The sequence below is a fragment of the Podarcis pityusensis genome (assembly GCF_964106645.2).
Source record: "Podarcis pityusensis genome assembly, chromosome: 17".
Classification (NCBI taxonomy): domain Eukaryota; kingdom Metazoa; phylum Chordata; class Lepidosauria; order Squamata; family Lacertidae; genus Podarcis; species Podarcis pityusensis.
The window spans coordinates 33,886,785-33,912,191 of record NC_138042.1 but is presented as its reverse complement, the minus strand read 5'-3'; the positions used below and the strand labels follow the sequence as shown (position 1 = coordinate 33,912,191).

The window sequence follows — 25,407 nt, the reverse complement described above, 5'->3', positions numbered from 1 at the left end:
CAGAAGGAGATGAACTCAATGGAGTCTCTTGGTGTGTTCTCACTCACTCAACTGCCGGCTAACCAGCGAGCTGTTAGTTGTAGGTGGATTTACCGCTTGAAACCCACAGAAACGGGAGAACCACAGTACAAAGCGAGATTAGTGGCACGTGGATTCACACAGAAAAAGGGTGTCCACTTCACAGAGGTCTATTCGCTGACCTCAAGAGCGGAGACTTTGAGAATGCTTTTGGCGATAGCAGCACAGAGAGGTTGGAAGGTGAGTCATTTTGATGTAGATGTTGCCTACCTGAATTCAGATCTCCAGGAGGAGTTATACATGCTTCCTCCTCCAGGGTTTGAAGTCAGTGAGCAAGGCAGCGTGTGGCGGTTGCACAAATCCATCTATGGGTTACGCCAATCTGCCAGGAATTGGAATATGTGCCTACATGAAGCCTTAGAAGAGCTAGGTTTTAAGAGGTCTGTCGCAGACAGTTGCCTGTACCTGAAGGGGTCAGGAGAGACACAGGAAGTGATTCTTGTTTTTGTTGATGATATCTTAATGATGTCACAGACTAGTGAACAGGTGCAGAAGTTTGCTAGGGAGCTTGGAAAGCGGTTCAAGTTGAAGCAGCTTGGGGATGTCAAATCCTACTTAGGTGTTCAAATAGCGAAGACTGAGGATGGTAGCTTTTTGCTTTGCCAGAAAGGTAAGATTGAACAGTTGCTTGAAAAGTTCAGAATGTCTGATTGTGTAGGTGCCAGGTCACCCATGGAAGCTGGATACGTAAAGGAATGTCAGCAAGCAGAACGCGTTGTGTTCGAAAATACTGAAGTGTTTCAGTCAGCCCTAGGGAGTTTGTTGTACTTGTCTCAGTGGAGCAGACCAGACATTGCGTTTGCTGTCAATCTGCTCAGCAGGGAAGCATCAAACCCCAGTGTGCAAGCCTGGAATGGCATCAAGAGAGTTCTGAGGTATTTGCAGGAAACCAAAGACTTTTGTCTTAGGTTGCCAGCTCAAGGAGAAGTAAAGCTGACTTGCTTTGTGGATTCGGATTGGGCTAACTCTGAAGACCGCAAATCAGTGTCAGGCCTAGTGGTGAAGTTTGGGGACTCAGTAGTTGGGTGGAGGTCCCGGAAGCAAAGTCTCATAGCGCTTTCATCTACTGAAGCCGAGTTCAGTGCGCTATCAGATGCTTGCAGAGAGCTGGAGTTCTATGTGTGTTTGGTCAAGGAAATCTGTGGAGAGAATTGTCTGCCCGTTGTGGTGCATGAGGACAATCAACCTTGCCTCAAATTGGCTGAGACGGGGCAATTCAAGGCGAGGACCAAACATTTGGACATACGTTTCCGGAATGTATGTCAGAGCGTTCATGAGGGGCTAGTTGCTCTGAAATACTGTCCCTCAACAAAGAACCTCGCTGATGGTTTCACAAAACCATTAACCTTCCAGAAGCACGAGGAGTTCTGTGAGGGTCTGTGTATGGGGAAAGCATTGTTGACTGTTGTCTCCAGATGCAGGACAAGAGGGGGTGTGGAGTTTGGAACTGACAGGGTTAAAACTCACTGGTGTCCTGTATCTGGATCTGGGAGGAGCTGGGAGGAGCTCCATGCAGAGAAGTGTGTCACAGGATGTTGTTCTGATGCTCTTCAGATCTGTCTCTGCAACGGACAGAGAAGCAGCTCAACTTAGAAGCTGCTGTGAGAGTGCTTTTGGAAAGCACAAAGATGCCGGAATGCTCCGATGGTGTCTGATGGAATTTATTGCTCTGTAAATAAAGCTACTAGAGATAAGGACGGACTGTCTCTGGACTGATTTATCCCTTTTTCTCACACGGAAGCAGGACCGCTGCTACTCTGCAATTTCTTTGGCCAGGTCAGGGGAGAGCAGAGCCTACGCCGAGGAAGCACTGCCTGGACCCAAAGATTTATTTCTCCAAAATACATGAAATTAGCAAGAAAATAGTATTCCATATTCATGAATCCAATCTAAGTCTTAGTTTGCACAATGTACTAGGTGAACTATATATATATTTGTTTGTTCTAAATGTTTGTATAGTTCAACATTTTAATGGTTTTTCTCAAATTACATATTTTTGCAGGTTTTGGAAGAAAGGATGTAGTGGAACACTTATTACAGACAGGAGCCAATGTCCATGCTCGTGACGATGGTGGATTGATACCTCTTCATAACGCCTGTTCATTCGGTCACGCTGAGGTAGTCAGCCTGTTGCTGTGTCAGGGTGCAGATCCAAATGCCAGAGACAACTGGAATTATACTCCTCTGCATGAAGCTGCTATCAAAGGCAAGATAGATGTGTGTATTGGTAAGTGCATCTTTCCAAAAATATGCCTTTTTTCAGTGGTTTTCAATAGTATTATATCTTATGGGCCCATAGTTGTTACTGTATTTACTCAAGTCTAATGCGTCATTGAATCTAATGCACACCTCAGTTTTCAGAACCTTGAAACCAAAGTATTTGCTGGCGAATGTAAATGTGTCATCAATTCTAATGCGCACATCAATTTTTGCAACTTAATTTGGCCCAAAAAGGTGAGCATTAGAATTGAGTAAATACGGTATCTTATAACAATAATACTGATACCAAAGCAAAAATATTCAGGTGCTACAGAATGTCTGAAAAGGCCTCTTTACATCAGTTCCTCTATATTTATCAGCAAACTATTATGAAATATACAGAGAACTTAACTGATACAATCTTTGTTTTGGCTGTTCATCAACTTCCTTGGTTCTTTGTTTTTTGATGAAGGATTCTGATTATATCTCCATTATCAGCTCACAGGTATTATCCCCAGACCAACTCGCCCATCGTGCATAAACCTCTTGTGTTTATCTTTCTTTCTGCAGCTAGATTGTTAGTGGCCTCCTGTTGGAAGTCCAAATCATGTCCTTCCTGAGAGGAGTGGCTAGCGAAAGATCAGAATATCTGACACATAAATGGAGAGTCCTTAAGTGTTCATTAAAAACATATCTTTTTTATTTGACATGGTAAAAGTTTTTTCATATGTTAACTCTGTTGAACAGCCCACTAAACCCCCTGCAGGTAAACTTGTGGAGAGGCTTTATTGACAGCTGAATTGACTCTCTCTCACACACCCCTTTTTAAATATGTGATAGTTGAATGCGGTATTGAATTCTCAGTTGTTTTCAGGTTTTCCTTCCCATTGTATTTTTCCTTTTATTTTTTCTATTTCTGCATGCATTTGTATTCAGGTCTCTTTTCACTTTTAAGGTATTTTTGTATTGGTTTATATTAACAAATTTCTATTTTTTAAAAAAAATGAAGGATTTTGGTCAGATAAATTATATTATTTGTTCACCCTAAAGAATAAGGGAGAAAAAAAAGGAAAAGTGAGCATGATCCTTAATTATCTGGAATCCCTTTTGAAAGAAAAAGAAATTTACATGGCTGCCTGCTAGTGTAAAACACTGCACAATACTTCATTTTATTGCTTTAGTTTCATGCTTTCATCTGTATAGGAGTGTAATAGCTAATATATGAAAAACTGAGCTGAACAAAAGTCAGCATTATTAGTAATCCAAAGTCAGACAACTTGCTGTTACTGCTATGCTACCACCACACTATTCTATGCATAGCCTGTGCAGATTTACAGTCTAATAATTGTCTGGTAAGGCTTTGTAGCTTGCTAGCCTTCTGGAAAAAAGATAACTAGGGATGCAATTCTGTGAGCTCTTTTCTGGTAGCTAGGCCTGTTGAACTCAATGAGACTTGCATCTGAGTAGACATGTATAAGATAGCACTGCAAATCTATGTAAGACAACTATACTTGATGTTCAGGAACTGCATGGCTAACTCCATGGGCCAAATGAGACTGCTTTTTTCTTTGAGCAACAACTGCCCCCTCCTCTCCCTGGATAAGATACTTTTGAAACATGTTTCGAAGTCATTTGAAATGCAAAAATGGAGGGGGAGATGCTCTCTTGATTGTGGCCTTGTGTTTGTGTGTGTGTAATACATTATATGGTTACTGGGACTATTTATGGCCAATGTTTTCATTCTGCAAGTCAGTTTTCAGAGCTTTCCTCCTTCTTTGCACAGTGCTACTGCAGCATGGAGCTGATCCAAATATTCGAAACACAGATGGGAAGTCGGCCTTGGATCTTGCAGATCCCTCTGCAAAAGCTGTACTTACAGGTGAGAAGTATTCGGGTTCTTGTTACCTTACCGTGTGTAATCAGTCTCTTAAACTACTCCTTATTTTTTCTACTATAAAACAGCACAAATGTACACAGCATGTTTACAGATTTCATTGTAGTACTTAGTGAGGACCAAATGTTATAAATATTATTTATTTCATAAAATTTCATAAAGTTGCTTGTTGTGCTTCCTTCATTCCGGCACTCTACAACTGACTTGCAGTTAATGTATTTTGGTTGAACTGTAGTGATACCGATATCATTTTTCTATATATTTACTTCATTTACTATAAACCATTTCAATCCTTTACAACTTATATACAGAAAGGAACTGATGATCATTTGTAGAATTAAAGATAAAGTAGCATATCTATAAGTTTACATGACCAAATATGCTGATTGAAATTAAATGAAGTCTGCAGTTTTCCATATCTGTTTAAAAGGGCTTAGGAGTTGTAGCAAGGGATGAAAAGCTAAAATCTATATTTCTATTTTGGTGATTGATCATGATGTCACTGTCTTTCCTGAGAGAGTCTCACATTTTGAGGCTGTAAAAGACAGAGTACTGAGTGAAATGTTAGGAATATAGTTTATTTTCTCATCTGTTTCTTTATTCACTTGCAAACAAAAAGGAAGTCATTTGAGACTCATGGGGAATAGAAATGAGGGATGGTTTTTTTATTTATGTGAGGATGACACAGTAGCTTGCTAGAATTATTATGGAAAGAAGAGTTTTGAGTCTGCAAATTATGTGAATCCTTGATGACTTTTCTCATCAGAATGATTTTATTTTAAAAAAATTATTATTTAGAATACTTATATCCCACTTTACAGCTCTCATAAGCAGCTTACAAAAGGTTCTCAAGCTAAAATCATGCTCAAATTGAGTACAGAAACAGAAATTACAAGAAGTCCATATGGAACCGAGGTTATTTAAGGCAGCATTTCTTTCCCTTGCCCTTTAGGGTGTTACCCCAGCTCCCACCAAAATCCTCTGCAGCAAGGGTGTGGAGCTGAGCACCTGGGACCCATGCAGTTAGAGCAGGTGAAATACTCCTAGAAATGTTAAAATAATTTTTTTTTAATGACACCAAACAAGTTAGTCAGTTTTGGTCATTCCTTGGAAAAAAATTTCTAGTTCTGTCCTGCTAGACCTGATAACCTTGGTTAGTGCTTTAAGTAAGATAGCCATGTCTTTGTTATTTGTCAGCAGCTTGTGGCTTCTGAAAAATTATCTCCGCACTTTGGATCTGGCAGTTTAACTCTGTAGCCTGTAGTTTTTTAAGACAATGCTTAACCAGAGTGTTCTTTTTGGCACCATATCTTCATTATATTGATACGGCACAAATACATCAGGCCAACAATTTGGGTTGCAACTAGAAACATATCAGTTACAGTACTTTTGTTAGCATTTACTGTTTGTTAAAAGAAAGGTGCTATTGTTGATTCCTGGAGTAACAACGTTGCTTGGTCAGGAATATGGCTGAATTGCTCCATATGTATATTGCAAATTGTTTACATCGTACCTAAAAATGCATTCTGAAAAATAGAGGGTAAAAGATCACAGATAGGAAGATGAAGGAGCACCTTTCATTGCTTTCCAAGACCCCAGTGTTTCTTCCTGCCATCTATGTTCCTGAGTAGGCAATGAGGGTTGACTTTTCTTTCACACAAGCCAACACAGTTTAGGCCACTGTGTCAATTTCACAGGCAAAGTTCTATAAATGCATAGTCAGATCCTATGTCTTCAGCTGCAGCTAGTTCTTTAGTCGGATGCTGCGCATCTGCCAGGAAGGTAGAGAGATTGCTGATTTTAGGCTCAGCTAGTGCTGTAGCATGTAAGACAAGCCATCAGCCTATGTCACTTGTTAGGGAAATTCCAGAAGTTAAAACAATTTCCTATTTATTTAAATAGACTGCAATAATGAATTCTGTATGCTTTGTTAATAAATCAAATTATTTAAAGTACAGTTGATATGATTTGATCAAAGGGGATTATGAACAAACTCCTATAGCATCTCAGTTCACATCCTTGCTTTGACCTTTTAGCTAAGCTATGGTAGAGTCGTACTGTACTAAATTTGGCAGATAGTGGCAGCTAACAATCCATTGGGCTATTATTTTTATCCTTATGATAAGGTGAGGCATTTAGATGTCCAGTTAAATTGGTCTTCCAAGTGACCCCTACAATGTGCTGGGGTACAGAGAAGGCTAAGAACTCACTCATAAAGACCATTAGGTACATCACACATCCAGGTGAAAGAATACATGGAACTCAAGCCACTGAGGCCTCTGATACTATGTTTGGAAGACTCAAGATATAAACCCTAAAGAGTTACATAGAAGTCAAGTCAATACTCCACCTTGCCTTGTATAGTCAAGTCTTTACTTGGGGACCTCAGACAGATCTTTCCCAGTCATTTATTCTGAGAGTAATACCTGGAGATGTACTCCAAATCTCACTTAAGCAGCGTGCCACGAACCGACACTGCCTTATTCCTAGCTTTTGTGATGCTGGTGTAAGAGAGAATCTGCTGTGAAAGGTATAGACCTGCACTATTTTCAGTTTTAAGTGTTTTTGTGCTGTTAATTATATCACCCTTCAGTTTAACTTCCCTCTCAGTCTTTTATCTGTTTTTAATGAAGGAGTTTATGTTTTGGCAAAGAAATGAAAATCCTGATAATGTGAATTTTTAATACTACATCTGTTCACAGGAGAAAGAAAACGTGCATTCACCAGCTTATAACAAAGGGAAAAGAAAAGCAAATGTTCCCGAGCAAGCACATTGCTAGGTACTTAAAAAGATTAAGGGCACTGGTCCATAGGCACACATTAGCATATGCTAAATTATTTGTATAGACACAAATTGCAATTTAAATGCCACATAAGGCAAGCCAACTAATTTCCCATCCAAATCACCCCATATAAATTATTTAATTAACATGCACCCCAGCCCAGATGATCCCAAATCATTCCTCTTCAGTGTATTTACCCCCAATTAATTTCCCAACAGATTTCAGTCCAAATGATTTTGGTTTCCCTACATATACCCCATCATCTAAATTTAATCTTAATTTATTCCTCAAATTTATACATTACCCAGTAACAAAGATCACCCTGCTCAATTCAGTTTCTTCAGCTCCATTACCCACCGAGAAAAACTTTGAAAAAGATTTGAGGCTGTGGACTAATTTCTAGCAATGCCGCTGTTCCCAAGGAATAAATGCTGGGGAAAGGTTAGAAAGCCCTACTCAAAAACTGTTCCAGTGTTCCCTACCTTACTTATTTCACATAAAAAGGGTGGGTGAAGTTTTTGCCACTTTCGTTAACCTTAAAATACAACCTTTAAAATGTGTCACAGAAGCAACTAGTTTTATTATAGGTTGGTATTTTGTTGATGTAGCAGACTAAAATACCTACTTTTTTACATTTGTGTTACATTGGTTGTGCTTGGGGATCTTGGAAATGTATCCCTGTCCCAATAGAGGCTACACAAAGTAGGAGCATGCATTTTGAGGGGTAGAGGGAGGGTGATTCAGGGAGGGAAGATAGCATCACTTCTGGAAGCTGTACATCCCAAGGGACCCTCTGCTCATCTGTGTTCAAATGCTGTGGGTCTGCCCTTGCCAGCCTGGTGAACCTTCTGGAGGGCACCAGGATGGTGAAAGCTGTTATAGGCTAATCTATATTCTTACAAAGGGACGCAGGTGGTGCTGTGGGTTAAACCACAGAGCCTAGGACTTGCCGATCAGAAGGTCGGCGGTTTGAATCCCCGCGACGGGGTGAGCTCCCATAGTTCGGCCCCTGCTCCTGCCAACCTCGGAGTTGGAAAGCACGTCAAACTGCAAGTAGATAAACAGGTACTGCTCCAGCAGGAAGGTAAACGGCGTTTCCATGCGCTGCCAGAAGCGGCTTAGTCATGCTGGCCACATGACCCGGAAGCTGTACGCCGGCTCCCTTGGCCAATAAAGTGAGATGAGCGCCGCAACCCCAGAATCGGCCACGACTGGACCCAATGGTCAGGGGTCCCTTTACCTTTACTATATTCTTACAAGTGACAAATAACTGCTAACAGCCTTCTGCTGTCCAGTTAAATACATTTTGATTTATTAATTATCAGAGTTTTAATCTACAGACCTTGGACAAAGCGTTCAGTCCCGTAGAACTTGGCAAACATGCAGTGGATTTAGTTGTGAGGAACTCGGGCTGATAGGTCATGCTCAGGGTAGACCTTTTGGGTAAAAGTTACACTTCTGAATTCTAGCAAAAAAGCTGTTTGTAACTTGATGAATACAGCAAACTATCTGTGCCAAGGGTAGGGAACCTTTGATCTTCAGATGCTGTTGGAATCTTAATATCCATCAGCTCTAGCCAGTGTGACTAATGAAGACAAATGATGAGCGCTGCACTCCAACAGGGTCACAGGTTCCTCACTCCTGTTCTCTGCCCTCAGGAATGTCCTCCCCACAATACCCATCAAATACATGTATGTATGCATACATAATTCCTTGTGATCTTGTTCTGAAATCATGAAGTAGAGATTTTGCTAAGAGGTATTGGCAGTATTGTAACCTAGGTAAAAATAAGGGAGGAATCACAGCTAAGGGTTTCTATATTGGCCAAGGTACGACTTACGGTTCTTCGTTTATTTTTAGCTTCCTTGGAGTAGCATTTTAAATTTGCCAAAGTGTTTTATATTATTTTATTCTCACAACAGCCCTTTAAAGTAAGGCCATAGTGCAATTTTATCAAAACATGGTTTATTCATATGCAGCCGTTCCACATCTAAGCCATGCTCAAGGTGGCTGCAATTTCCAAAAAAAAATTATATAGTTCAGTCTGTTACAAAAATACAAGAAAATTTTAAACAGTCATAGACAATAAAGGGTAGGTGGAAATAGGCCGGCAAAACAGGGAGCAGGGCTTGTAGGTAAGATGAAAAGAACAGTACTACCACTTTAAGGACTATCATGTAGATTATTGCATAAGCTTTCTTGGGCTAGAATTGTCTTCATCACATGCATCATTCTTGGTATTCCTTGACGTTTATATGCAATATTACTGTTATACACTTAAAACCAATTCATCCTGGCATAGCTACCTAGGTGGTGAACAAAAGATGAGAGCTAGTCTCATCTGGAGGTGGGAAGACATGCAGACTTGACTTGCTCTATGTGTTGTGTTATGGCTTTCAGGGGTTCCCTGGAAACCTAATGGGTAATGGGGGAACAAGATCTGTTTGACTGTTAATGCTGCGAGTCCTTCCACCTTATGCTCAGCCTCTCTCTCTCTGTAAATAAAATCATATATCCACAAAGACACTGCATTCTCTTGTGACCTTCATTCTAAGAAATCAAAACCCAAGGTTGGCACTGGCACTGGCACAACTCACATTGGTTGGAGATTGCATTACACTGGCACCCTCACACCTAAATCAGTGGGAGAAAACGTATTTCCTCCTTCTGAAAGCATCACTAGCTAGTTGTTTCTGTGTCAGCATACATGTACTTGTGCAGATCTTTAGACATGTGCAAAGGGTGCTTAACAAAATAAACTGGTTTGACTGCTTTAGCAGTACCTTCTGCTGCAGAATCTCATTTGACAGATATAAAACCAGAAGCCTGGAGGGACCCAATATATCATTCAACCCAACCCAACCCTCCAATCCTTTATTAATACATTTGCTATAGGCTTAAAATGCCACTGGGCTATTTTTTTCATTTCTCTTGTAAGCAGTGGCTAGTAGGATATCCCTTTGAAAATGTACCACATCATTTTAAGTAATGGTACCCCACAGCTACACCATGCAATGGGTCTATGGCAAAGAGGAGGAATGTTAAATTATGGCTCCAAATCAACACCCCCTGCTGGGCTGAATTTTCTGAGTGGGTGTTTGGGTTGTAATTCTATATAATGAAATTAATAGTGAACTATAAATGAGCCCCCCCCCCGACATTTTATTGGAGATCAGATTATTATTTTGGTAGACTTGGTCTGCTTTTGCAGCCTGACAAGTTGGCTATCCCCCTTTGAAGAGAAAATGTTCTATGAACATGCTAGCAGCTGCTATTCAGACAGTGGAATGTGCTATAGTGACCCAGCAAATTGAATTAAAATGTTAGATGTTATCATCTGCAAAGAATTGTAGCAATAAATGGTCAATCATCCTGACTCCAACATCTTCAGCAGTAAAAGCAGTGATGTTAGGAGTGTATTACAACCGTGAACCAGAGAACTGCTGCTGATTTGCATGTAATTGCAGAAAATTATAGCAGCTTGCATTTTTTTTAATGAGGTGATTGCGAGGACATAGCTGATGGAGAGCTTGTACTCTTTCCTGTGATATATTTATAATTCACTGTGTGAGTCTAGATGTAACAAATTTTTTAGAGACAGTAATAAAATATGGATTTACATTTAGATATCAAAATGACAGTTTGCACACTAACAAATTTTCAGCATAAATATTTGCAATGAAGTTAAAGTGGACATCTTAATGGAAACGCATAACGTAATCTGCTGAAAGACCAATGTTTCATACCAATGTTAATACTTAACCTTTTTAGCTATATGACCAGTTGAGATGAATGGGAATGAGTTTAGAAATCATGGTAGTTGGCATGATTCAGAACTTATTAACACATACGTTTGAAAGGTACTGATGAACATGTGAATGTGAATTTTGGACTTTGCAGTGTTGTTGCCTGATCTGTCATCACTATTTCTGTTCCTCCTCCCATGGCCCTTGTTCAACTGTCTGTTTTCAGCTGTCTCTTACTTCCTTGCAATTTCTGTATTGTTGTCTCTGGTTATAGCATATCTCTTTATCTACAGGTATATTTTGAAAGCTTTTGCCTGCTTTCTTCTAACAACTCAAGGTCCTCTGGCAATTTTGAGTGTGCGAAAATCTATCACATATTCCCCCTCTTTTCTCTATAGAGTAATGAGCTGTGGATACAGGAACTGCTTGTTTATATACAATCACAATAGTGACATCTTACAGTTGTGTTAAAAATCTCCTGGTAGCTCTAATCCACCCAACCCCAGTTGTTGGTTAACTTACTGTGATACCATGGAATGTTTACATACACAAATATTACCAAAAAAGCCTTGGGATTTTTAAAAATGCAACTGTGTACCCTTCCTCTGCTGCTGGTGTTCTGTCTCCATTGTGCTGCACTAACCCAGATGTCTAGCATCACCTGTTGACAATAGGAGAGGCAGTTGGCATAGTGTTATAACAATTTACTGTCACAAATAGCAGAGCACCAAAGGCTTTAAAAAGTCACTGTGTTGCATTAGATTGATGGCATCACTGTCTGTTTTTCTTGTTAGATTAATACAGAACATAAAAACTTTTCATCTTGTAATAATTTGCTGCTTCAGATTTTTTTATAGGAAATAGATCTCTGAGAGGCATTATTGAGTTTATATCTGTCCAAGTTTGACTTTTATGGTAGTTTGTTTGGTGCAGCCACAGTTCATCCACAACTTCATTGTAATGAGCTGCAGAAGGTGTGGATATAACTGATAGAGCAGTTTTGATATGATTCTTGTGCATTGTACAAAATGCATGTGGATCTATTTTAGCAGGGGTGGCGTGACAAGGCTCTCTGGGCCAGCTCAACTCCATGACAACCATAGGACTGTCCCACGTTGTCACTGGCCGAACACATGGTTAGGACATACCCTTGATTTTAGTCTGCAGCTCAGGTCATGGGGGTGTAGTCTGGATTATTTTGGTGGTGGTGGTGTGTGATTTAACCCTATTGGTATGGTCAGACCATCTGTAGCTTGGTATTGCAGTGCAGATCCCCACTGCAAAGTTGAGGGGCCCATGAGGATGGCCTGCCCCTGGATACTTACAGAATCTGACAGATGCATGAATGCTTTGGGAGATTTTCCACAAGTCATATTTGGCAATTGTAATATATTAAGCAGTTTATAAAGGCTAATTAATTAATTAACAACACTTCCCAGGTTACTTATCTTTTTGCTCCCCTGCCCCCAAGACCCACAAACTTTGGCAGCAATGACAAAAACAAAAAGAATTAAATACAGCACTGGGGTGGATGGAGAGGTTTAAGACTCTGATCAACCGGTGCTCTGATGGAGATGCAGTTTCCCCCTTCTCCTGTCGCAATCCTAATACTCTGATGAGTGGGGAGGGGACTGCAGATGTCTTAACTGCATAGGGGTGGCACATGAAAAAGTGCCTATCACAATGATATTAAATGCTGACATACGTAAAGGTGTGGGTCTCTAAGGTATGGGATAAATGACAAAATACCATCTACCTCAATGCTTAGATAATGTTTCCAAAGTCTGATAAGGGGTAAGAGCTCATCCACCTTACCATGAATCTTCATGGAGGCTTTTAGACCATGCCCTGGTCATTTTTGTTTTTAAAGGCACATGGCATAGCCACCTTGCTGAAGCCAAGCAGGACTGCATCTAGGAAGCACATGTAATCAGCTTTGAGTTGTATGGTGGAGGAAGGCAAGATATACACACACTAAATAAAATACAGGTACCCCATAGCAGTGCTCTTACTTTAAGAATGTTTTCCTTCAGCACCCTCATTTTCAAAAGATAAAATGCCAAACAGGTTGTTTCCCTGCAGCGAAGCCATCACTGCTTCAGGTCTCTCCTTCATTATGTTGCTGTAATTCTAACAGTACTGTAGAGGCATTGGCTATCCCCAGCATTGAGCTAAGGCAGAAATCCCTTCCAATCCAGCAGCATGTTCATGTATCCTCCTTTGTTTGAAGGGCTGTCCAATCATCTTGTTCAAAGAAGGGAGGCCTTGACGTTAACATCTTGATTGCTTAGGCCACCTGGTCTCAGCCTTCCTTGTAATGTTGAGATTCATTGGATTTAAAAAAAAAAAATTCTAGTAATTGCTTCTAAATGTGTATTTATACATACATATTAGCACATGCACATTTTAGTGTGTGTGTGTGTGTGTGTGTGTGTGTGTGAATGGCCATTCTACTCCCCCCGATGGTTGTTGGTACAAGCCTTAAAGCCAACAACCTTGTTCTTCATTTGCCCTTCTGGAGTGATATAGCTTACAATTTCTGGGTGCATCTTCCCTTAATTCCTCGGTTCTGTTGGCAGGCTGCCAACTCATGAGCCTGGGAGACACTCCACTCCAGTACTTCCTATATGCCTCTATAGTTTTAAAAATGGCTTCAGTGATTCACTTTGCAAGAGAAGACAAGGAGGCTGCTTGAGGCCTGCCTGAGGGGAAAAGTAGCTGAAGAAGTTAAGTTGGTCATCTCAAGGGAGTGCATGTTGCAAGTCATATGTACAGGACATGACCCTGGGCAGTACAATCCAGTTAGCCATCAGTATAACAAGTGCCCCTTCAGGTCCATTATTCCAGTTTAATTTTTTTTTTAAATGATATTTATTAAAGTTTCAAAGAAAAGATTACATAAATAAAAAGAGAAAAAAAGAAAAAGAAATAGAAAAGAAAAAAATACAAAATACAGAAAAAAGATAAAAAACACTTAAAAACACATCAATCTTTCCATGCCTTACATTTCATTTCCTTGCTTCCCTGACCTCCTCACACCTCCCTTTTTTGTATTCCAGTTCTATTGGTTAATTCAGCAATTCCTTTCCCTCTTTGTTTTTGTCTTAATCTTTTAATATATTATAACTTTGGATTTTCACCTGTTAACAATCCATTTTTACATACACCTTTATAACATTGCTACTAAAACCACTTAACTTCATTCTGACATCATTCTAACATTCATTAATTTTGCAGTATTTCTGTAAATAGTCTTTAAATTTCTTCCAATCTTCTTCCACCGACTCTTCTCCCTGGTCTCGGATTCTGCCAGTCATTTCCGCCAGTTCCATATAGTCCATCACCTTCATCTGCCATTCTTCCAGAGTGGGTAAATCTTGTGTCTTCCAGTACTTTGCAATAAGTATTCTTGCTGCTGTTGTGGCATATATAAAGAAAGTTCTGTCCTTCTTTGGCACCAATTGGCCGACCATGCTCAGGAGAAAGGCCTCTGGTTTCTTCCAGAAGGTATGTTTATATACCTTTTTCATTTCATTATAGATCATCTCCCAGAAAGCCTTAATCCTTGGGCATGTCCACCAAAGGTGAAAGAATGTACCTTCAGTTTCCTTACATTTCCAACATTTATTATCGGGCAAGTGATAGATTTTTGCAAGCTTGACTGGGGTCATATACCACCTGTATATCATTTTCATAATATTCTCTCTTAAGGCCATTATTCCAGTTTAAAATCCAATCATGCTAATCAAGGAGTCGCCATGTCAGTTAAAGCAACAAAAGAAAACTCAATCAAGAGTAGTAGTGGGGTAGGAGAACTGAAAATAATGCCAATATATTTCACATCTGGCAACCAATGTGTCTCTTTGGTTTCAGATAGTACATGGGTAGATGAGTTTTAAAAGCCTGGGGCACAATTTTTCAGGGCACTCTAGAGGCTATGGTGGCTCATCTACCAGAAGTAATGTATTTAGTTTTAACTCTGGAAGTGTATATGCGATTCTGACCAAACTAAGCATCCTAGAGCAAAAGATACACCAGGAGACAGGTATTGGAAAACATGACTGCCCAGGAATTATGCATTTCTTGTATCAAATCAGTTTTGGAATTTGCTCTAAAGTCTTTGTTTACAAGTGACTATAAACTCCAGGTTTCCCAGTAAAAAATGTTATGGTTGCCTAGATCCACTCTACCTGTAATCACTTGCTGAATCACTCAAACTGCCAGGCCAGAACCTGTTGTCCTCCTTTGCTTTTCCTCCACTACATCTGGTTTCTGCTCCTTTGGGCGCATTTGCTGTATGTCAGGCTTCCTCAACCTCGGCCCTGCAGATGTTTTGAGACTACAATTCCCATCATCCCTGACCACTGGTCCTGCTAGCTAGGGATCATGGGAGTTGTAGGCCAAAAACATCTGAAGGGCTGAGGTTGAGGAAGCCTGCTGTATATAGTCCTTTTAAGGACTCCATACAGTCTCCTGCCTCCTGATGGCTGAAGGAGAGTTCTCTTTTCCAGTTGCCAAGAAACCTTTTTAAAGGGCTCCCTCTTGCTTACTGTTCTTGCTCTTGGCTTCAACATGCCCAGGTTCTCTTTCCCATTGCCCAATGGTGCTTTGATTGGTGATTCACACTCTCTATTCTGCCTTCTGGAGAACCTTTCCTTACAAATTATCTGCTCCTTCTGTCCCCCGTGTGTGTGTGTGTGTGTGTGTGTGTGTGAGAGAGAGAGAGAGAGAGAGAGAGAGAGAGAGAGGTTTTTGTATGTCACCCTCTGGTCCTCCCTTCCCAGCTGCTCATAACTGTGCCCTAGTTTGTAAAATGAGTCCACAGAGAAATGAGTCCACTACTGTTCTTCCTTAAGCAGCACTGACCTCCACCTCACCCTTCCTTCTCTTGCACCCTGTGTGCTTGCTCTTTCTTCTATGCATGTTGTTAGGTTAGTTGTGGTTAGAATCAATTGGCTAATTCCCTCACACTAAAGAACTTTGTATTGTTACTGAGTGATCATCATTGCCATAAAAGAGATGCATTGTTGCTGAGCTATTCCTCAGTATTAAATATGTATATTTTGATTCTCTCCATTTTAAGACCCGTGTGAGTGTTAAGTTGCTGGGTAAATCTGCCAATGCACTTTGTTGCCATTGTCTACATATCCTAATTCATGACTCTTCTAGAACATGCATATGTAAAACAAGTGTCTCCTGAAAGCCTAAGTATACAAATAATTCTGCCATTCGTAGCTGTAACCATCTTTATGCTGCCCTTTCATATATGAATATATTAATTCATGGATCCGGTTTTCTTGGCTGGCCAGGAAGAGAGTGATCCGAGAGTGGAGGATATCAACATCAGTCCCTTGTCATGACTGCATCACTTGTTGCTGAGATTTTGACTTTCAGCAGCTTACCTTCTCCGCAGAGGCAGGGGCCCTATTTGGATGGTCTGCTTTTGGAGGTTGATGGAGCAAATTGGTTTTCAGATGACCTAGAGCCGGTGGGGCAGGGGTGGGATTTTCTGATGGGTACAGTTGATGCTTTGTTGAAGCCCTGGCTGATCTGTGTAATATGCAGAAGGATTCTTGGTCTGTTAACGTTATCAGCCCTAAATATCCTCTCTTGCTTTATAAAGCTCTTCTAACTTCTTGGTATACACCAGAGCTTAGGGCAATGAAGCAAGGTGGGAGATGGCTTCTTCGGAGGTAAGTGGAGCAAAACTTCAGGTGAATACAACCAAACACCCGTGAGTGCTCTTCATCGAGCCTAATCTTTGCTAGTGAAGAAGACATACATTGCTGCTTCCATTGCATCCGCACTGTGTTGTCTGGTGGAGCTTTTCAGGTATGGGGCCTTTTACATTGCCCAAAGGAGGCAATAGAATGGACAATGGCTTGCTGTGTCTTGTTTGCCAAGCATTTTGAGGATAAAGTCTTGTGCATCTGCCCAGGATCTTGGCTCCGCTGTTACAGATGACTCTCAAGAGGTGTCCAGAGCACTTTCTAGTCCCCCTGTTCTCGATCAGTTTCAGTTTGTAAGGATGTGGACAAAGTTTGCTTTGGTCATCCACTTGTGCTCTTGCTGATAGTGAATAATGGACCACCAGCATTACTTAATTAATGCCTCATGCAAATAGGGGGTAGTCCATACCTACCTAAAGGTGATTGTAAGACCACTCCTTAAGAAATCCTCAGTGGATTCAAAAACGTTAATTATCTAATGTCCCCTTTGAGGGGAGGGTTCTTGAGTGTTTGGTCGTGGGCCAGAGCCAAGCTCTTTTGGATGAAACCAATTTTCTAGAACCATATCAATGGGGGTTTAGGCCTGGTTTTCACACAGAAAGTGCTTTGGTCACCCTGTCAGGAAGAAGAGTTTGGATTTGATATCCCGCCTTTCACTCCCCTTCAGGAGTCTCAAAGCGGCTAACATTCTCCTTTCCCTTCCTCCCCCACAACAAACACTCTGTGAGGTGAGTGGGGCTGACTGGCCCAAGGTCACCCAGCAGCTGCATGTGGAGGAGCGGAGACGCGAACCCGGTTCCCCAGATTACGAGACTACCGCTCTTAACCACTACACCACACTGGCTCTTAAGAGAAAGAGAAGGGTGTGTGTATGCCTGTTAATTCTCTCTTAGGAGAAAGTCAAGGGTGTGTGTATGCCTGTTAATTCTCTTTGATCTCTCAAGATGTGTTATGGTATAGTATGCTATTATTCTGGAGTGAATGCCCTAGTTGGGGTGGGCAGCACCACTCACATCTACATGAAACCACTGAGTAAGGTCATCGGGAGTTTGGGAGTGGTTGTCAGCAATATGTTGATAATAGGCAGATCTGTTTCTCCTTTCGATGTCGCAATGGACTAGATGAGAACCAATAAACTGAAGCTTAATCCAAATAAGTATTGGTGGGTTCTCTAGATTGGCTGGGTGGGCCCTTGCCTGTTCAGGATTGGGGTTGCACTCTCTTGGAATGAATAGTTGCACAGCTCGTGGGTGCTTTTGGAACCACTACGCTTGTCTGAGACTGACATGGACTTAGTGGTCAAAGTGCTTTCCATCAGCTTTGGTTGCTGGCCCAGCTAGACTCCTATGAGGATAAGGATAGCCTAACTTCTGTGGCCTGTGTCCTGGCAATAGGTTAGATTACTGCAATGTGTCATATGTGGGGCTACGTTTGGAGACTGTTTGGAAACTACAGCTGGTGTAGAATTCAGTAGACTGATGGCTGACCTGAGCAAGATGGACTGATCATATAGCACCAATCTTGGCACAAGTGCATTGTGTACTAGTAGGTTTGTGGACTCAATTCAGGATGCTGTTGGTGACCTATAAAGCTTTATGTGGTTCAGGGCCTCGGTATACCAAGATATACCTCTTCCACATAAATCAGTCTGGACTCAACATTCATCATCTGAGGTTCATGTCTGTGTGGCCCCTCTGAGGGCCTTCTCAGTGGTGGCTTTCTTTTTGTGGAATGCTTTTTACTCTTAATTTGTAGGGGAAAGGCTCTTCTGCTCATTTTTTGAGTGGCGTGGGTTGATTTAGATCCACCCATTTGTGTACTGTGTACAGTATTATGGATGAACATTTTAGGTATTTATTTTATTCCTGTTCTTATACTTGGCTTTATTTAATGTTTTGTTTTTATATTGCAAGTTGCTTTGCGTTAAAAGCAACCAGCAAATAATAATGTAGTTCTTTGAAATCATTCTGCAGATTGAACAAAGAAGCTTGTGCACTTTCCAATTTATTCATGCTTCGGCAGGATATGGTAAAGTCTGAAACATGCTTGTAACCTCTTTTGTGTTGTGGTACTAGCAAGGTTGTTGAATGTAAAGCAAGAATGCCAATGATCCTCAAAATGCGTAAGTGTATTTCACCTAGAGATAATAGGTTATCTGCTTCGAATAAAATAATTATATCTCTCTAGCATTGTTAGCAGTTTGTATTTGCATGTGAATAGTAATGTTTAGTGTTTCCACTTAGGTGCTGCATACAAGGTTGTAACTGATGGCCAGGATCCAAAGTAACAGCTGGACTAGTTCCACGTGCCTAAGGGGAATTTATTGAACAGCAGAACCTTGTCTAGTTTATGATATGGTATTATCCATTATTCAGAAGAATAAAAAATCCTACTCGTTGCACAGAAGTCCTTGGACACACCCAATAATCCCTCTAGCACTCAGGCAGCATGTTCTGAATTTCTTTTTTCTTTTGAAGGAGCAAAAATACAGTGTAAGGGGGAGTGAATAAAACTGTATTTCCCTCTAGTCCTTATGGTGATATTACAGTATGAGAAGGATTAGACGACATACATTGGGCGCACAAGGTCTCTGGTACTTCCAGCTAAAGCAGGCCTGTCCAGAGTCTGTTTCAGGGGCCTAATCTGGCCCCCGTGGCAGTCCTGGGGTAAAATCCTTTAAAAAAAGCTCAGCAACTTTGGGGTAAAATTGTAAAAAAAGCTCAGCAAACTTTGATCGGCCCTCACATATGTTCACTTCATCAAATCTGGCCCTCTTTGAAAAAAGTTTGGGCACCCCTGAGCTAAAGGATCTTGGCTAGCAGGGTTGGGAAACAGCTCTGCCTGAGGCCTTGAAAAGCCATTGATATAGTCAATGTAGACGATGATGGGCTATCTAGGCCAATGGGCTGACACTGTAAGGCCACTTCATAGGTTGAATCCTATGAAGGCAAGTCTGTATTTATTCTTCACAGATACTTCACAGACACTTCACAGTGTTGCATTTGCATGTAGCACTGAGCCCAAACTGCATGGTTTCTTTTAACTATAATATGTATGAGGTGTATTAGCAGTGAATACTCCTGTTTCCTCCTCTGTTGAGCTGGCAAACAAACCATAGAGTTACTTCTGAGCAAGGATTTGTGCTTTGTTTCTCTCAAACTGCAACAAAGGAGCCCATGTTTTGTTTTTGGTTTGTTTGAGAGAAACAAATCATGAATGCTGATTAAGATGTGATGTTAAGCCAGCCACTTCAGGGCTTGTTTCCCCACCAACTAAGGAAGGAGTAAAATGGGATCTCTTGACAAATTACACAGTGTGGCTTAGTCTTGTGTATCTGTGGCCATTGAATAGAAATTATGTGTGTGCTCTCCAAATATCCCCACATTGATTTAACATTCATTCAGTAGTTGTGTCTGTGTGTGTGGATTTGTGCAAGTGTCCCTGGCAGGTGATTTTAATGGACATGTTGCTAGCCATAATTGTAAAGTGCAATGGTTTTTAATTGTAATATTTCTGTGAGCGAAAGGGCAATGTTAAGATGGCCTGGATACCGTAGCTGCTATTGTGAGGATTATTTTAGTTGTAATTTCCTGACTTTATGGCTCTTAAATTGAGGTGTACTCAGCATTTCCCAGTTCAGGTTTTTGCAACTTTTAAAATTTGAAGACCTGAGGATTCAAATAATACTCTTCAAATCAAAAAGCTTCAGATATTCCATGGAACCCTTGGCACTGGGAGTTTAGCTAGAGTTCAGGACGTGCATTTAGAATTTTGCCCTAAGATACGAAAACAGCCAAATAACCTTTTAATGGTAGGTTTTAAGTGCAGCTTTCTGAATGCTTTTGCCTTTCCCCATCTCTTTTGATGCATTGCTTTCCTTAAGGCCAGAAGCATGCTCTTATGAGGCAGTGGCTTAGGAAGTTCTGACGTAAAATAATTGTTTTGCAAGATACTGTCAAGCTAGAAAGGCATTCAGGGGGTTGTGGCTTTACTTTTTTTCTTACGTTTTCACGCTATGTGATACAGTGAATAGGAAAAGTGGGGGAGGAGACATTGTATTCAGCTGCCATGCTGTTATCGGAGGGATTGTTTCTAGATACAGGTTGAGCATTCATTGGTTGTCTGAAGAAAGCCATTTCATCCGAGGATTGGACAAGAAGCTGCGTCAGTTTGCTGCCCGTCTCCAAGGCACTGGTGATGCTGCCTCCACAAGCTGGCTAACGTCACAGCTCCATCACCCAGCGGGGTGTGGGCTCACTCTCCCCCCTCCCCCGTTCTGTTTAATTCTGTATTTGCTTCCTGCTGCATTTCTTAATCTGTCTTCTGCCAAATGCTAACAGCATGATATTTTGCAATCATTTAGGTGAATACAAGAAGGACGAACTCCTGGAAGCTGCTAGGTAAGTGCTGCTCAGAATACAAATGGTTTTTGAAGGGAGGATGTAGAAAGCCGGGATGAAAAATGGGCTTTTATGATCGCTGTCATTCTGTCATTACCCTATTATGAAATTATGCAGATAAACAAGGCTTGTTAGCATGGGTTGCTTTGGATTTTAGCCACTTGCAAAAAGCAAAAGAATGTGTTTATTTGTAATCATGCAGTATGATGGGGGTGCTTGCATTTTGACATAATGTGCTCCAAATTTCATTTATGTTTAGAGTGATCATTTTAGAAAGAAACAGTATATTAGGACATTTTCTCTTTATTTTATACCTGAAAGGCATATTTCGCATTTTCTTATTAAAGCCCATCATAAGAAACCTTCAGCAAGAGCTCTGAAGCTATTTATAGCGTCTTGGGGAATGTAACAAAAATAGGTGTTTGGGAAACGTCTTTTCGGCAGATACATAAAACCAAGTAAAATATAAATTAAACATTAAATTGATGTTAATCTTTTACATGGTGTATTCTTAAAGGAATTGTTTCAAGTGTCTGTTTTTTGCAATTTGAAATGCATATTAGATGGTTCTTTGAACATGCCAGTATATAGAACAGTATATAATAACTCCATTTCAAATATTTTATAAGGGGCTCTCCCTCTTTCTTACTTCTCTATCATGCAGGAGTGGTAATGAAGAAAAACTAATGGCTTTGTTGACACCTTTAAATGTGAACTGCCATGCAAGTGATGGGCGAAAAGTAAGTCTGTGCATATTTAACACATTTTGTCATTTTCCCCCCTGACAGCTAACCTGCATGCCTTGTCAATTTGAAAATATTTTTAACCCATCACTTATGTGGAAGTGTTTTAATTCGTGTCTGTTAACTATGAAATTAAATGATGCTATGCCTAATATTGATGGTTTGTGACAGATTGACAGAGGCAGTGGAGCGTGCACTTGAAATCATGCTATTTGTTTCAAATGTCAACTATTGGGCTGTGCTTCAGATAGTTCGGCTATAAAAATAAACTGCATGTTTGGGCTGTTAATAGCTGTAAAATAACAGTCTGTCTAGTATTTTCTTTTTTGTGGTATTGTTCAGTTAAGAAAGGTAGGAGTCCAAGCCCCTACTACTATGCTTAGCATAGCTAATTCCATATCGGTATGATTTGTGCCTATTGAATTCTCTTAACTTTTGATATTTTTATGCTTTTGATGTCTGGCTGCAGCTTTATATAACGGGGATGTTGAATGAAATGGATTGGGTTAGAAGGGGAAGGGAAGAACCTACAATGACAGGCTACCAGCCAGACTTCATGACATGTTCTCTTAAATTACATAATGTGCATTTGACCATTTAATTTCGCTGCTTAGCTTTGAAATTTTGTAATTGGTATACTAGAATTTGCTCTTGGGACTGACCCAGGTCCACACAGATTAGGAATCTTCTCCTTCAGTGGCTATTTTTAGGGTTTGCCAAAATCTTCATAGCATAGTCTCAAACAGGGATGACCAGCTGCTTTGGCCTGCAAGGCTGGATCATTCCTGCCCAAGCTGAGCTGAAGAGGGAAGACTCATAAAAACTGGGGCATGTTGTGGCCCTTGGTCTCCCAGTTGTCTATTTTGGAGCTAAATCTTTTTAAAAATAAGTTTATTCATTTGCAATGCAAAAAGGGCCAGTTTAAATATTTTTTGACACAAACACTACAGAGCAAGGCTCATGTAAGTGCCATTTATTTCAATGTTTATAACTGCTTATATTTTATGGGACCATGCCCTTTCTTTTTAATAATGTGTGTATAATCTGTAACTGAGCTAAAATTAAACCCACCAGATTCTTGATTAGTTGTACTGATTTAAAACTTGGCGGCATGCATTGCTTGTGTGTGTGTGATTATATATATTGTTTTGTTTTTATTTATATGTTAGAATGACCATCAGTTGGTTTTACTGTCACAATGAACTATATACACTACCCTCACCCCCATTTGTCCGCAACTAAGTACTTCTGAATCTCCTTAGAACTGTCTGTGCAAGCAACTTACATTTAGGAATTATTCAGATGATTTGTAGTACTGTATTCTTAGTCTGATAGCATGGGGAAGTCTTTTAAGTGATGATATGCAACTGTGTGTGTTTATTTAAAGAGTTTTCTTTTATAATCAGTGTTCTTAATATAGAAGTCCTGAGCAGAACTTTTTTGTGTAGCTAAATCCCCACAGATAGTTAAATGAGGCCCAAAACAATATGCCATCAAGTATAGTATTAATGGTTCAGGAATATAATGTATCTGAATGTTCTGAAAGGGAATACAAAGGAAAGAAATTCAGTGTATTTAAAACAATTGAGATGCAGTAGCAGATAAATTGATCAAAACCAACAGATTTCTATTCAAAACAAAAATAAAATTGTTATTAACAACAAAACATTTATATAATGAGTATATTTGGTAGCTACTGTTGAGCTCCTCTGTTGAGAACTGTTCCTACCATGTGATGGATCTTGGGGTATCCCTACAGGTCAGCAAATGCTTATTTCTTTTTAATCTATTACTGTAACTGTGGAGGCACCATTCAGTTCTCTCCCCTATCAAAATGTCTTCTTTGTTGAAAGCATACTCTCCAATATTCAAAACTCTGCAGGACTCTGACCTGTTCACAGATATCCACCTGTGCAGCGATTGCCCTTGCTTCTGTCAGGGAACAAGTCACATATCGCATAGGGAACAGTGCATATGTAATGCTTTTGAACCTTGAACCTTGATTGGGGTTGGGGAATGCTGCTGGCTCCTGCATTGACCAAAGGAATGCGATTTTGAGACTCTTGCCTTTCAATATGTCTCATTCTGTGATACTGCTGAAGCCTTTTGCTCCTTTCCTTCATCTGGCATCCCCAAGGTTCAGTAGTGTACCAAATTGGATAAGTGCCTCGTTGCTCTGGTTTCACCATTAGTATTAAATCCACCCTAAAAGCCACCAAAATCAACAGCTGGCTTCAGGTAGAATTCAGCATGGCACTATTACAAATGTTCCGTCTATGCAAGCATATCAGCTTGCCAGATGACTCCCCATGTGCTGTTCGGGGGGTGTGTGTTCTCACCCCCCCATGCCACTGGGGGGGGGGCACATTGGGATGGTGGTGATACAGAGAGGAAAGCCCCATTGTGCAAGTTGAAGTCCTTGTGCAAGACTTCGTTGAGGTTCGTTGGGTGAATCCCACCCTTCATCTATGGGTTTCAAGACTCCACTATATTAGGCAGGAAATACCTAAGTTGAGTACCAGGTTACATTCTGCCATCTTTCCATGTCTAAGCATCCAATTAGGCTGAAAGGAGTTAACCAGGGGTGTGACCTTTTAGTTGGCCTAGTAAAGATTGCCCTCATGTGGATTTGGAATTTATCTGGGAAATTCCCTTTATTCTCATTCTCTCTCTCTCTCTCTCTCTCTCTCTCTCTCTCTCACACACACACACACACACACACACACATGTGTACACACACACATACTCCCTTTACCTCTCTCTATTATGTTCAGATAAATGAGTAAAATGGTTTGAGCTTCAAATACTTGACATCGTTGATATAGGAAGATAGGCTATGCATGCCTAAATAAGAGACCATGGAGCAAGCCTTAATTTTGGGTTAGGAAATCCCAGCAGTCAGAGTAATGACTGCTGGCTGTGAAAGATTCATGCGCACAGCAGTCATTGCTTAAAACACTAGTGTTTGTGCAACACAAACTGGTTCTAGGCACCAACATTAATTGCTTAGCTGAAATGTGAGGATGCGCTTTTTTGTTTACAGTTATAAGAGGCTGTAATTCTTCAATAAAATCTTCAACACTGTATATTGTATAGAATTTTGAAGAAACGTGTATACTGTTGAATTCCATCATTCAAGCTCGTATTCTACTGAAGTTTTAGTACATAATAGTCTCTGCTTATTAATAACAGCTAGAGGTTGCGGTTTTGCGTGGGGAAAAATGACTCCAAGATACTATAAATAATCCTATCAGTCATCCTATATATTTTTAGAATCCATTTGTGCAGTTTTTTGTATTTCTAATGAACCCATGACCCTATTATCTGTCAATGAATTGAATTGTAAATGAAGAATTGGCTAGTATCTGTGTTTGAATTCAGAATGCCAAGTGATGATACATATTGGCAGGAAATCAATGGCAAATATGCTCATCAAAGATTAAAAAATTAAACAGTAACACCAGGAAAAATAAATTCAGTTAGCTAATTCAGTTAGACAAACTAAGTATATTGTGTTGACACAATACAGAAGAAAATGATACAAACTCAATTTCACATTACCAAACAACTTTTACAATATTGCATTAAAATAAATTGCCTCTGCATTACTCTCCAAAAAGATCTTGCAAAGCTTAGCTCTGCATAAATGCTTCTGTGTGACACAAGGGAAGTTTTTATAGTGGGCAGCAATGGAACTGCAGTTATCCCTTTGGAAGCAGTCATATACAGCAAGGCTAGGAAACAAGTCACCGAACTCCTTCTCCCACCAGTCAAAGCCTGCAAGGCCAATGGTCTGGGATAATGTTGTTGTAGTCTGACAGCATCTGGAGGGCTG

The 25,407-nt window shown here is 40.4% G+C and overlaps 1 protein-coding gene across 1 annotated transcript in view; it reads left to right on the top strand.

Annotated features, from left to right (window-relative positions):
- The first annotated feature begins 2,082 nt into the window (after nt 1-2,082).
- Nucleotides 2,083-25,407, top strand: part of TNKS (tankyrase) — a 68,723-nt gene continuing 45,398 nt past the window's right edge. The window contains exons 1-4 of the mRNA XM_080986735.1: nt 2,083-2,305; nt 4,061-4,156; nt 20,793-20,829; nt 21,494-21,569. Of these exons, the coding sequence (XP_080842861.1) occupies nt 21,516-21,569 (54 nt within the window). The 5' untranslated portion in view covers nt 2,083-2,305; nt 4,061-4,156; nt 20,793-20,829; nt 21,494-21,515. The remainder of the gene's footprint in view (nt 2,306-4,060; nt 4,157-20,792; nt 20,830-21,493; nt 21,570-25,407) is intronic.